Below are 12,260 nucleotides of genomic sequence, written 5' to 3' on the forward strand. Positions count from 1 at the left end.
CAGCTGGATTGCAATGACAGCAGGTGGAGCTGAGTGTGCTCATCACCTTGGAAAATCAGGCCCCCTGGTGATTCTCTCTCATGTTAATTGACCGTCAGACCCTGCAAGAGGGGAGTCAACACATTTCCTGACCTATGGTTTAAGTGTTTTCCAAACCCTAGAGTAAATTGAATGTAGTTATAGAGGAAATGCTGATGCAATCTGCCAGCAGCTGCTGCCCTCCCACATCCTCACGAAGAAGGTGTGAGGGGATGAATTGCATGCAAGCAGTGTAGTCAAAAACCCAGCAGCTACTACATGGCAAGCAGGACTCTATGCCTTCCCTCCAGAACTCTTGCCTTCCTGCCCCTGAGAGAAACACTGCTAAGGGCTGTTGTTGAGAAAATGCTGGGGACCATCCTGAAGGTAAAGCCCTGAAAAAGCAGGCTTTTCCTGTGGGACCACTGAGCACCTCGGAGGATGTGATAGGAATCACATCTTCCTAGGTGCCTGATGTACGAATCCTGTATTGAAATGTGGGAATGTAGGTATCTTCTGTGAGTGAGAATGGTAAGAGCTGCCCTCTTGCACTGAGATGCTTAATGATGTCACCAACAAAAGTTGAACCACATCTGTTGGATCCAGATTATTACAAACTTCATTCTCACATGTCTAATCTTTTGACATTTCTGGTCTGGAAATTTACTCTTTCAGTCTGTTTGGGTTTTAGTTGGTTGTTTGGGGGGTTTTCTTTGTTGTTTTTTTGTTTTGTTTTGTTTTGTTTTGTTTTTTTTTGTTTTTTTTTTTTTTTTGTTTTGTTTTGTTTTGTTTTTTTTTTTAATGCAAAATCATTTGGTGAAACCAGCCTTGTTATCTGCCACAAGCTGCATTTTTTGCACACACTGCAGGAGTGTGGGATCACCTTTGTGCACGATGATGTCGTTATTCATCGGCCGGCAAAGGTTTTGGATGTTGTGAGGAACAGAGGATGTCCCCAACCCCTCCTTCAGCCGTGTGATCACAGGTCACCGAAGTCCCACACAGGGCCTGCTGCTTTTCCCGTCCCGTTCCTGTCCTCAGTTCCGTGCCCCTCCCTGCTCCCCCCATTTTGCTCCCGCTGTTTGCCTCGCCGCTTTTCCCACTGCAAGCGCGCTGCTCTGCTGCTCCCAGCCCTGAACCCTTCCTGCCTCGGGAGGCTCTCAGGCTCTCCTCCTCCTCCTCCTCCTCCTCCCGGCGCGGGCAGCGGGCGGGGCCGCTGCGAAGGGAGGATGGATGGACTGAGGGACGGACGGACGGATGGATGGGCGGGCCCGGGGGCCGCTCCAGGTGCCGGTGCCGCGGCGTTGCCGGGCGACGGGCGGCCGCTGTCGCTCCCTCCCCGCTGCTCTCCCGTTCTCCCCGCGGCCCCGGCACGGCCGGCAGGTAGGAACCGGCCTGTGGGGAGAGAGGGTGGGAGCCCGGAGGGGTCTGTGCGTGTGGGGGTGTGAGCCTGGGGCTGGCTTCCCCTCCTTTCCCAGGGCTTGTGCACCGCGGTTAAGGGGCGTTGGGAAAAGGCCGTTGTGGAGGCCACGGTGTCCGTGTGGGACACACTGCCCTGAGTGGGACACGCTGCCCAGGGCGGGACACACTGCCCAGGGTGGGACACGCAGGCTGGAGTGGGACACACGGCCCGGGGTGGGACACACAGCCCGGGGTGGGACACGCAGGCTGGAGTGGGACACACTGCCCTGAGTGGGACACACTGCCCTGAGTGGGACACGCAGGCTGGAGTGGGACACACTGCCCTGAGTGGGACACACTGCCCGGGGCGGGACGCGCAGGCTGGAGTGGGACACACTGCCCTGAGCGGGACACACAGCCCGGGGTGGGACACGCAGGCTGGAGTGGGACACACTGCCCTGAGTGGGACACACTGCCCTGAGCGGGACACACGGCCCGGGGCGGGACGCCTCCAATGCTTCCCAGAGTTTGAAAACCCCACCAAGGCATGTGCATCACTGTGGCAATCCAGCCTATGTGCAGGTGAAAAGCACCTGAGGTCTGAGACTGAAAGTCTCTGTTTATGTTCTGGTAGATGGAACAGCGTGTTTAAATTTTGTGTTTTGGTGGAGCTCTGAGGAGAACGAAGTTAATGAATAAACAATCCTGGGCAGGTGTAAGTTGTAGAAATATCCCCCGGTGTTTCACACTGAGAGGGTGTGCTCCTCCATGGTGCCCCCTCAGCTGCGCTTGAAGGGCTGAAGAGCCTTGCCAGTGCCAAAGTTACGGCTTTAAAGTTCCTTCAGCTTCTTACAGAAAGGGCTCAGGTATGGTCCCTGCCCTGCTCATGACTCCTCTGTGGTATGGAAAATTATTTCTGTTAGCAAGAAACTTTCTTTGCCCCTCATAGTTTTTAGCAGTCAGTAATTAGTTAATTGGACGCATTCAGCTCTCCCTTTGTCTTGTCTGTGAGGCCTGTGCTCTCCTGGCTCTGCACCTGTCTCATATAGCTATTGATTCCTGATAGAAATGTTCCTGCTCACCTATTATTTTCCATTTTGACTGCTTTTACATGGCAATATTTTCTGACAACTGATACAGCGAAAGTATGCTAAATATTGACATTAAACTTTTATCCCATGCTACCCCAATGGCAATGTTTTCTCTAACACAGAATCAACTTACTCCTGCCAGAAAATCAGTGTTCCTTTTGATCAGTAAAAAGCTTCTTTTTCCCCAACTATGTAGATCCTTCTCTATCAAGTCCTTCACCTTCTCATGGTCTCTTTGGGAACTCTAATGAGTTATGCTTTCATTAAGCTCTTCTAGGCTCTACTGCTTCGTGTCCTCTTCAACTTTTAAGCCCTATTGAGCATGGACTTCTGCTGCTACAGTGAATAAAGTACTTCTCTTTATTAATTGCTAAGTGCTCAAACTCTCTTGGGTTTGTTTTGTAGTTTTGTTTTTTGTTGTCTTGAAGATTGTGTTCTCACTATTGTTTTAGCAGGACATGGTACAATTAAATAACACTATGAGCACCTGTCAGTCAAGATAAATGAAGATAAACAGCTGTGACTACTAAATTAAAATCTCTGTAGGAGAGGAATGGGAAATGATGCAGAACAGCAGTGGCATTGGAAGAAAAGGTAAAGTAATTTAAAATGTACAAATTACTGAAAATGTTTCAGAACCTTTTAAAATTACTCTCCCATTTAATGGTATTACTTTTCTTCATGTTATTTTGTCTGGTTTTGACTTGCCTAAAATTGTGGATTAAATGTACAGTGTTCAGGCATGTCTGATCTCAGAGTTGCTGGCATTAACAGGTTTTGTTGTGGAGGTCTTTTTGTTGTGGTGATTTTTTTTTCTGGACTTTGTGGTCTCTCTTTTGGCTTTAACGCTGAGAATGACAATGCTCCTGTAGGTCTGACCTCTCAAGGGATTGATAGATGGGTACACCTTCCTGTGGGCAGCTCAGTTTGTTGGTTGTACACTGCTGTCAGTAAAAGAACAGGCTCTGCCCAGGGCCTGGGATGCCATCAGCCTGTTCTTCCACAATTCAGGGGACCTGATCCCATATAAAGCAGGATGCAGATTCCATGTGAAACCAGATGTGAGTTTAGCATTGGACTGGAATGATATTATTGATGATGACGATGCAGGTGCTTTTCTAACTGAAGTTCCTTAGGGGACACAGTTAAAGAAATCACATTTATCCTTAGTGTTTGAAGTAGTATAAAAGTCCTGCAAAACAGTAACATTATGTAACATATCACAAATTTGGGATTGCTACATTTGTCACTAATGGGAATGGATTAATATTTATTTGCTAGGACCTTTAAAGAGGTTACTTTTTAAAATAGGAAAATTAATGAGCTTTTCACAGAAATTATTTAGAGATATCTGCATGATTTTCATTTACTATTCTAATGCTTAGTGTTTTTATACCTTCTATGGAGTCACATGTGGGCTTGAAAAAAAATTGGAAGTAAAACCTATTTTATATCAGTAGGGTCACAATTACTTGCTATAATACAAATCAGAAGACCAGATTTGCCATGGCAGATGCAATAAGTACTAATGTGTCTGTATTAAGGGGAAAAGATTGTGGGCTCTATCTAGTTCACAGAAACATTATCTGATATTTAAAAAAACCAGAGAGCACACCTTTCTTTGACTACAGCTTCTCACATCTGGAAGCAATATTCAAAGTATTGCAAGCTGGCTGTTTATCTTGCATATTTTACATCTTTTGTTTTAAATTAGTATTAGTATTTAGAATGGAGTTCTAAACCTACCTTGGTTTCCTTTTTTTTTTTTTTTTCAAAGTTCCTATGTGGTGATTTGGCATGGTTTTGCTTTATTTTAATGGAGTACCCAGCCAAGTTCGAAGTGGGGGAAAGAAACATATTTAGAATGAAGGGGCTTAAGTAAATTATTGATACTCGGGAAAGAGCATTTAGCTATTGTGTTTGTTATCTGAAAATAGAATCTTGCAGCTGGTCAAACAGACAGTGTTAAAAATGCTGAGAATAGGGGTTCAAAACAGTGGAGGTTCATGTACTGTCTTTATGGCCATATCTTGAATTTTATGTGCAAAGCTGATCATCCTGGAGGGTAAATGGCAGAACTGAAATTCTTTCCATTAAATGCTTTGGAGAGAAGGGGAAATGAAAGGAGGTGATGCAAAAGAAAGCTATAATTTAATGAATGGCATGGACAGTTGGATGTCCTCCATAGTTTTAACTGCTGTTGACCCAATTTCTAATTTTGCCTCCAAGCAACCTATGCCTGTCTTCCACAATTTAAATAAATACAATGCAAAAATACACTTTCTCAGTTTTTAAAACTGCTTCCTGATGAAATTTCTGTATCTTCTTTAGTCATTGGATGGCAATTTGTCATGCCCTGAAACATGACAAATAATTGTTCCCCATACACCTCCCCAGCCATTGAACACTACTCACCTTTTGGACTGGGAATTTACTGATTGCCAGAAATTACAGCAGCATGCCAGGGAAAGGAGCACTTTGGACTATCTCTGCTTCTGATAGTGTTTGTAAAGGATCTGTTTCTGACTACAGTAGTTGCCTTGGCCCAGCAGGACAGTTATAATGCCACCTCATCTGTAGCCCAAACTGACTTCTCATGGTTCCTTTTCACTGTGAGTCTTCTGCCCTTGCTAACATTTTGGTAATGTCTGTTACTAAACAAGCTCTGCTAAGAGTGGCATCAGCCACTGTTCAGTGTTTCTCTACAAGTTCATCTAGCATCTATCTCTTTTTATGCAATCTGTCTCATGTGAGCAACACACTGGAAATCAGAAACTTCCCAGTCACTCTTCAACAGCTTTGCAGGCCAGGAAGGAATCTCTTGCTTTAAATAGCTTAATTACCAAACAAAATTGACTGAAAATTGTTTGAGGACAACCAGAGTATGTTGAAACTCAGAAATGCCATATATGTTGCGTTTTCATCCTGCGCAGAAGTTTGTGTTTCAAAAGGCTCATAAAAGCATTGCAGTAGTAGCTGGGGGGGAAAAAGGTCCATTTTATTGTCCTTTTCTCAGCTGGAATCTGGAAATTCTTATAAATGGTGGATACTTAAAATTGCCATGAAGACCAGAACCATAGAATTTTTCTTCTCTGTAGCTTTGTACTGTTGCTTGTACTGAGTCCATGGGTTAGAATATATTTGTTCATCTTGAAAAGGTACTGATTCTGCAAAACCTTGCTTTGCTTATGTCCTTTTTTAGTGTGTTTAAAAACATGCCTAGCATCTGAATTTTTAAGTAATTGCTTATTATGTCTTTTAAGTGCAAGGAAAGTAAATACATCTTCCAGTGACATCTACATTTAAGGCAGGATCTGTGGGTTTGACAAGCACAGATATGTTGACTCCTGTGTATCTTGTCATTAGCTATCCATGATAGGACTTTTTCATAAGATAAAGAGGATTTTAACTAGACCACCCTCATTGCTCCCTTATTTAATGTCTGGACACTGTTAGATAAAAGCTTGTGGTCATGAAGGGTCAAATTTGGTTTCCTGATCCCTGGCTACTTTGATAAAATGGTGAAGGACTTACTGTTATCTGTTCCACTGAAACAATTTAAGTGCATTTGGCAACCTTCTGAGAGTGAAAGCATTGGTACCTTGGAGCTCTGTTTTTCATAACCCTTGTTGTTTACCAGCTATCCCCACATCCTGCTCTCTGGTTTGCTTTTCTAGGGCTCATTGTGGGGACAGAAAACAGAAGAGTGTCTTGAGATGGTTTCTTACAGCAGGAAGTTCACCTATAGGTGAAAAAACCCCTCAATCTGTAGCATCTTGCAGTATCTAAGGATTTAGATAATCCATCTTCATCCATGGCCACTCTCTGGAGACTTGCAGTACAGAGAGAATCTACGAACATTTGTAGCCATCCAGAAATTACTACAGACCACCTTCCACCACAGGACTCTAAAAACTAAAACCAATTGATTAGACTTCAGTTTATCTTTTCTTTGAAATGTAATAGAAGATATAAAAGAGAGTGGTTTGCTTTTATATCCTGCTATGAGGATGTTTTGTTGAGGAGTACACTGAGAGCAGGAGGCTGGGTGTGCAGCTGCATGGGAGCTGCAGGTTTGTGCCCTGGGTGGGGGACACAGGGCTTTGCACAGCAGAAGGCACGTGTGCCAGCTCGAGCTGTTTCTGTGTTACTGCACCACAATTAAATAGCTTTAGGGTTCCAGACATCTGAGACTCTCCCATGGGAAACCCAGGGCTGAGCCAGTGAGGAAACCCTGCCTGACTGTGTGAGTGTGCAGGGACCAGGAGGGACACCCTGGGGTCACTGGAGTCACCCACTCTGAAGAGACTTTGGTCCCAGCAGTGAAAGTCTGGGGTGGTTGGAATGTGAATGTCAGAGTGGCTCCTGGATGGTCATACAGGGAAGTTTCCTTAAACATTTGGCAATCTAGCTCCAGAATTATGTAATATGGGGGCATTGCCAGCTCACATGATAAAACATTTCTCATCACCCTGCTCAGCAGGATCTCAGGGGAAAAGTATTATATATGCAATTGTAATGATGAAATTATTTTATATATCTACATGGAATCTGTAGATATGTAAAGGAGAACTTGGTGACATTTAAAGGCATTGTTTTTTTATTATTACTTATGTTTTTAAAGAATATTGGACATCTTTTATCTCAACTGTGTCTGGGTTGTAGCATGCATTTTCTTCTCTGGGATCCCTGCTACTTGGAGTGACAGCACAGTTTGAACTCAGCTCCATGCATAGGGGTGTTACAATGTCCACAAAGCTCCCAAGAGCTCTCCCTGAGGAGTCTGTGGGACATAGATCCCAAGGCTTACCTGCCATGGTTGTGTTAATTGTAGAGCAGGATTTTTATTTAATAGCAAAGTACTGTCAGAACACTCTTATAGGTTTAAAATCATAAATAAGGAAGGTAAACAAATGAGATAAATCAGTACACTTGCTTTATATGCACATTTGGATGCTTGAAGCAAGGCCTCAAATTGACTGAACCAGTTACACAAAAATATCATCGTAAGCATTCGAGTCATTCAGTGTCATTAAAGTCAGTGAATTTTTAATTACATTAAATGGAATATTGTTATCTTAATATTTCAGCTTTCCCTTAAAAACTTTTTTTCTTTAGTGGGACACAGAAGGGGAATCTTTATGAGTGCTCTTTGCATGATCCCTTGGTATTAAAGTAGCATTACTGAAGTAGGCATTACCTAGTTCTGCTTAACAAAACCAGAAGATTTAAATCAGATTTTTTCGTCATACACACACACACACACACACACACAAAGTCATATTAATAACAGGACTGATGTCTTATTTTTCAGCTTTTTAGAAGCTGCACCTGCTAAAATAGTGATGTGTTGCAGGATGCTTTATATTACATGAATGTTGCAGGAACTGTTTTTGCCATTATGGGTGGATTATTGTAACAGTAGTTTCCTGATGACATCATAGTAAATTCCAGCTGCCCAAACAGTTATTTTCCAGAAGAGGTTATCTGCAGTGCACTTGTGCAAAATTACACTTAGAAAGGGAGCTCATAGTTCTCTTGAGACTTGTAAACCAAACGTTTTGTCAAATCCGTAGTAAATACAGAATTCTTTGTTTTCATTCTGTGTCACTGGTAACAGTATGGGCACTACTGTAATTTGTGGTTCTGAATTAAACAGACAAAAATTATATTATGCAAGACAAGAGAAATGGAAGTCTGCAGTGCAAGCTTCCTGTCATGAAAGGATAGATAGCACAATGGTTCTCAAATGAGCTTTTTTGCTAGAGAATGTTTTGGCCGGTGACCAAAAATTGTAGATAAGAGTCCAGAGACTGCAGTGCCCCCACTGAAATGGCACACTTTGTGTCCAGTGAAGGCATGAGTCGCCACAGAGTAGGAGAGGATGCTGGATGAGAAGCTGGTCTGAGGCAGTAGAGATTCCTTTTTGTATGGGATGTAAATATATAGAGGTATATGCCTTTCCTAGAGTGAATTTTGATTAATGACCATTGTTTGGGGGGGTTGTTTTGTTTTCAAAAGGTAACTTAATTGCTTGGATAAACTGTTTAGGTAATGTCATGAAGGCTCCATTAGAAATTAACATGCCTAGTCACACAGTTCAGAGGTTCTTTCCCAGTCTTAAGAAGCTGTAATTAATATTGAGTCAAACATTTCTGGCAATTGCTGAATTTGAAATGAGTATTAATATATATTTAATGAAGAATACACCATCCTGTCTCTGACTCTTCGATAAATCTTGTAGCAGGAAAATAAAATCTTGGAGTCTTACCAGATTGTCAGACCCTAGGAACATCAAATAACTATTCTCTGCCAATTTCTTCCTAGCAAATTACAGTATTCTGAGGGGATTTTAAATAACATGTTGTTCCAAGGATCATTTAATTTTAATAATGGTTTTCATTACTAGTATTTATATATGTTGAAAGTGTCCTGCAGTTTTTAATGAACTGTCACAACATGTCTGTGAATTGAATAACTTGCCATGATTACACACGCTCACTTGGGTAAGGAGAGTGGCAGCTTTGGAGGAGGTTGGCAGATTAACTCTTTGTAGAATTCAAAATCTTCCATCTCACTGCTCTGGTCATTGATTTCTCCTGCACTCAATGACTGTTTGCTTCTAGTTATCCACACAAGTATGAGCCTGTCAAGTTAAGACTTTTGATACAAATCCTGCAATAACTAATTTATTGATTTCTTTCTGTCTTTTATTCCTCTCAGTGTTCACATGCAGTATAAAGCCCCATTATTTTCCAGCCATTTTCTCTTCCCCTGACACACTCATGTGCTTACCAGTACTGCTGTGCTGTCCCGCTGGATTCACTGCAGGTTTGTGCTAGGTGCAGTTAGCTTCCATCCTTGTGTGGCCCTCAAAGCACTGTGGGAATGGTTCTGTTCAGCACATGGATAGCACATGGATCCAACATGCATCCAGTGCAACCACCTTGTTCGTGAAGGAAATCCTCAGGTTCGTGGCTCTTTAGTGACAGCAGAAGGCTTTGCAGTCCCTGTGAACTGTCCCACTGAGGCTAACACTCATCTGGGGCAGTGCTGGCTTGTCCTGTGTGTTTGGCAGAGCTGTAGGTTCATCAGATGGACCTGATGAAAACAAGCAGTGTGTCCTGTGTCTCTAGAAGGACAAATGTCCTACACCGTGCTGGAGATTTCAGAGGTTCGTGCGATTTATTAAATATTGGCACCTCACCACTAGGATTTCTGCACTCTTAATTTTTCTACAATCTCATTTTGAACATGTTATTTTGATCCATGTTCAGAAAGAGATTCTTTAGTCTCTGGAGAAAGCTTTGAAGTGATAGAAAAAAAAATAGTTTTGCTTGCTGACAATAATTCAACTTGATCCTGAACAATTTGTAATGAAAATACTTTTCTCCTCACTAATCCAATGTTACAATAATTACAAGAGCAGATCAATAGCAGGAAGTATAAAACAAAGTATTACTTCAGATATTAAGCCACAAATTGATCTCCTTCTTGTCAAGCCTAAAGTAAATGCTGTATCAACATGTTTCAAAGATTTGAGGATGTTCTGAAATGTGATGGTGATGGCCCAACAGAGAGAGAACAGTAATTTGTTTGATGTAAGTGTGTTAACTCTTTGCAGCCTGCATCTACAAAATCCTGCTGTTATCTCATTTTGCACTCACACATTACATCAGTGTTCTCTGACTACTGCTCCACTTGGCTCTGATAATGCACAAGATTATCTCTGGATAATAACAATCGTCATTTGAATTAGAAAGAACCACCAGTACTTGTACACAATCCAACAAAAGTCTTGTGCAACTGACAAAGGATTCCAGAATGTATGTAACAAGAAGAGTCTACTTCAAATCAGTTATTGACCAAAATAATTCCTTCTTGGGAAAACAATGACAACACCAGAAGGTCTTCATATCACAGAAGATGGTTTAATTTTCTGGGACAACTGGTGACTCTTGCAAATCTATACTGATTGAATCATACTGACCTGTTCTAAAGAAAGTAGAGGAAAACAAATCTGAGAAATTCTAGAATTCTTTAGAAAAAGAAGCAGGTAATAGAAGTTTGCGTATTGTAACTTTGCTTCTAAAATGCAGGATACAGTGTTTTTGAGGTCTCTTTTCCCTCTAACTGGATGAAGTATGGAAGTTGTCCTTACACTACTATAGGCATAATGAGGTTTTAGAAGCTGCAAATATCACTACTCAATTCACTTTATGGTTGTTATTTTATAAGACAGTAAGAAAGATTGAAAGGAGTTCTGTGACTCTGAAGAATTTGTTCCTGAACATGTTTTTTAGGCATTGAATATTGCTGTGGCTTAGGTGTAGCACATTTGAGCAGTCAGCTTCTCTTGTAGGAGTGCTTGCCAGGTAGGTGCAGTGACCTGGAAAAAGTAGGGTTTGCTTTCTGTGGGCTTCTTCTGCCCTGACAAATGTACAGAAGGAGCACTTAGGAATCTGAGGGATTGGCTCCTCCCTTCAGAGTGTAGTAGGTTCTGCAGGGTGAGGTTTGGTCTATCATCAGTTTTTCATTGCTGGTTTTTTTTGGGTAAGAGCTGCTGTTTTTTTCTGTCAGTACAGTCTTTTGAATTTTTTTTTCTGGTGCACATGAAGAATTTTGACTGGACTTCAGCAGTCAAAAGAAGAAGTCTTTTTGATCCAAATTTCTTTCACCTTGTACCCAGTCAGTCCTCTCAAGTAGAGATGACCAGCTGAGCAGTCAGAACCCTTATTTGTCCTAACAGAAGTTACTCCTCTGTTTAACTGTTTATTAGTCTGAGGAGGAAGGAAAGTGGTAATTCTCAGGTCTTGGCCACCACTGATGCTTTGTCAGCCAGTTATGATTAGCTTGATCATTTAATTACTTTTCCAGCACTAAGAATAAATGTTGCTTCGCAGTGGAGAACAGAACAAAACTGCAGGTGTCCCTTCAGCAGAGCAAGACAGCTTTTCTCCAGTCTAGTCTTTTGTTGTTACAGCAGTGTTTCCAGCTGTGATGCTTCCTTGTTGCCAAGTAGTAGTAAATAGCTGTATAAATCACAGTAATGCTTGTACCATTTGGGTACAGCTGATTGCTTTTTTACTCTAACGGGTGTACATATGCTTACTCTCATATTTCAAAGTTAATTGTTAATATTTATGTGAAAGTGATATCTTTGGGAATTGAAGAATGACCACATCTGAAGTGTTTCATCTTCAAATTTTGTATTTCATTCCTCAATTGAAGGAAACATAATTTTATTTAAATTGTATTTTTAATTTATTTTCTCCAAGACTGCCTTTAGAACTAGAAGTCAGTAGCCATTGCCTGCCTAACCTAGAGTCAGTAACAGTGCTGAGATGTTTGATTTAGGACAGCAAAACCAGGTTTTGTCCATGCTACCTGCAGGCAGAACTCAAAATGCTTGAGAGGTGGTGTTGCACCTCGGTACTGGCACTTGCATTCTGGAGTTCAGCAGAGTTTTGCTGGGTGTTTCTCTAGAGGAAACGGGTAGGCATGCAGCCTGTGTGGATGGGAAGCTCACTAACACTGCAGAAGGATGAGTGGAGTAGTGAGGAGGCTGGAAAGGTGTCCTGAGTTGTTTGTTCTTAGCTTTCTTCTTTGTACAGAGCTTTAGGCATGCTCAGCTTCTTGTGTACCTGCAAACATAACTTGCTGTGGAAGCTTACACTCAAAGCTGAATGGGGTGTGAGACTTGGGTAACTCTTGAGGGTGAAGAAAAGGAGGAACATGTTATGTAATGCA

General features: G+C 42.0%; 1 protein-coding gene across 3 annotated transcripts in view; it reads left to right on the plus strand.

Moving 5' to 3' along the window:
- Nucleotides 1-1,328: 1,328 nt before the first annotated feature.
- The window catches only part of LRRC56 (leucine rich repeat containing 56), a 59,190-nt gene continuing 48,258 nt past the window's right edge, over nucleotides 1,329-12,260 (plus strand). For 2 of the 3 annotated variants that reach the window (XM_058026382.1, XM_058026383.1), the window contains exons 1-2: nucleotides 1,348-1,401; nucleotides 2,963-3,104. Coding sequence is in view for 2 of the 3 variants with exons in the window: in XM_058026383.1 (XP_057882366.1) it covers nucleotides 3,071-3,104 (34 nt within the window). In the remaining variant the exon portion in view is untranslated. Of the gene's footprint in view, nucleotides 1,402-2,962; nucleotides 3,105-12,260 lie in introns of all 3 variants that reach the window. The other variant, XM_058026384.1, reaches the window with a different exon arrangement.

This window comes from Melospiza georgiana, chromosome 6, assembly GCF_028018845.1.
Source record: "Melospiza georgiana isolate bMelGeo1 chromosome 6, bMelGeo1.pri, whole genome shotgun sequence".
Classification (NCBI taxonomy): Eukaryota; Metazoa; Chordata; class Aves; order Passeriformes; family Passerellidae; genus Melospiza; species Melospiza georgiana.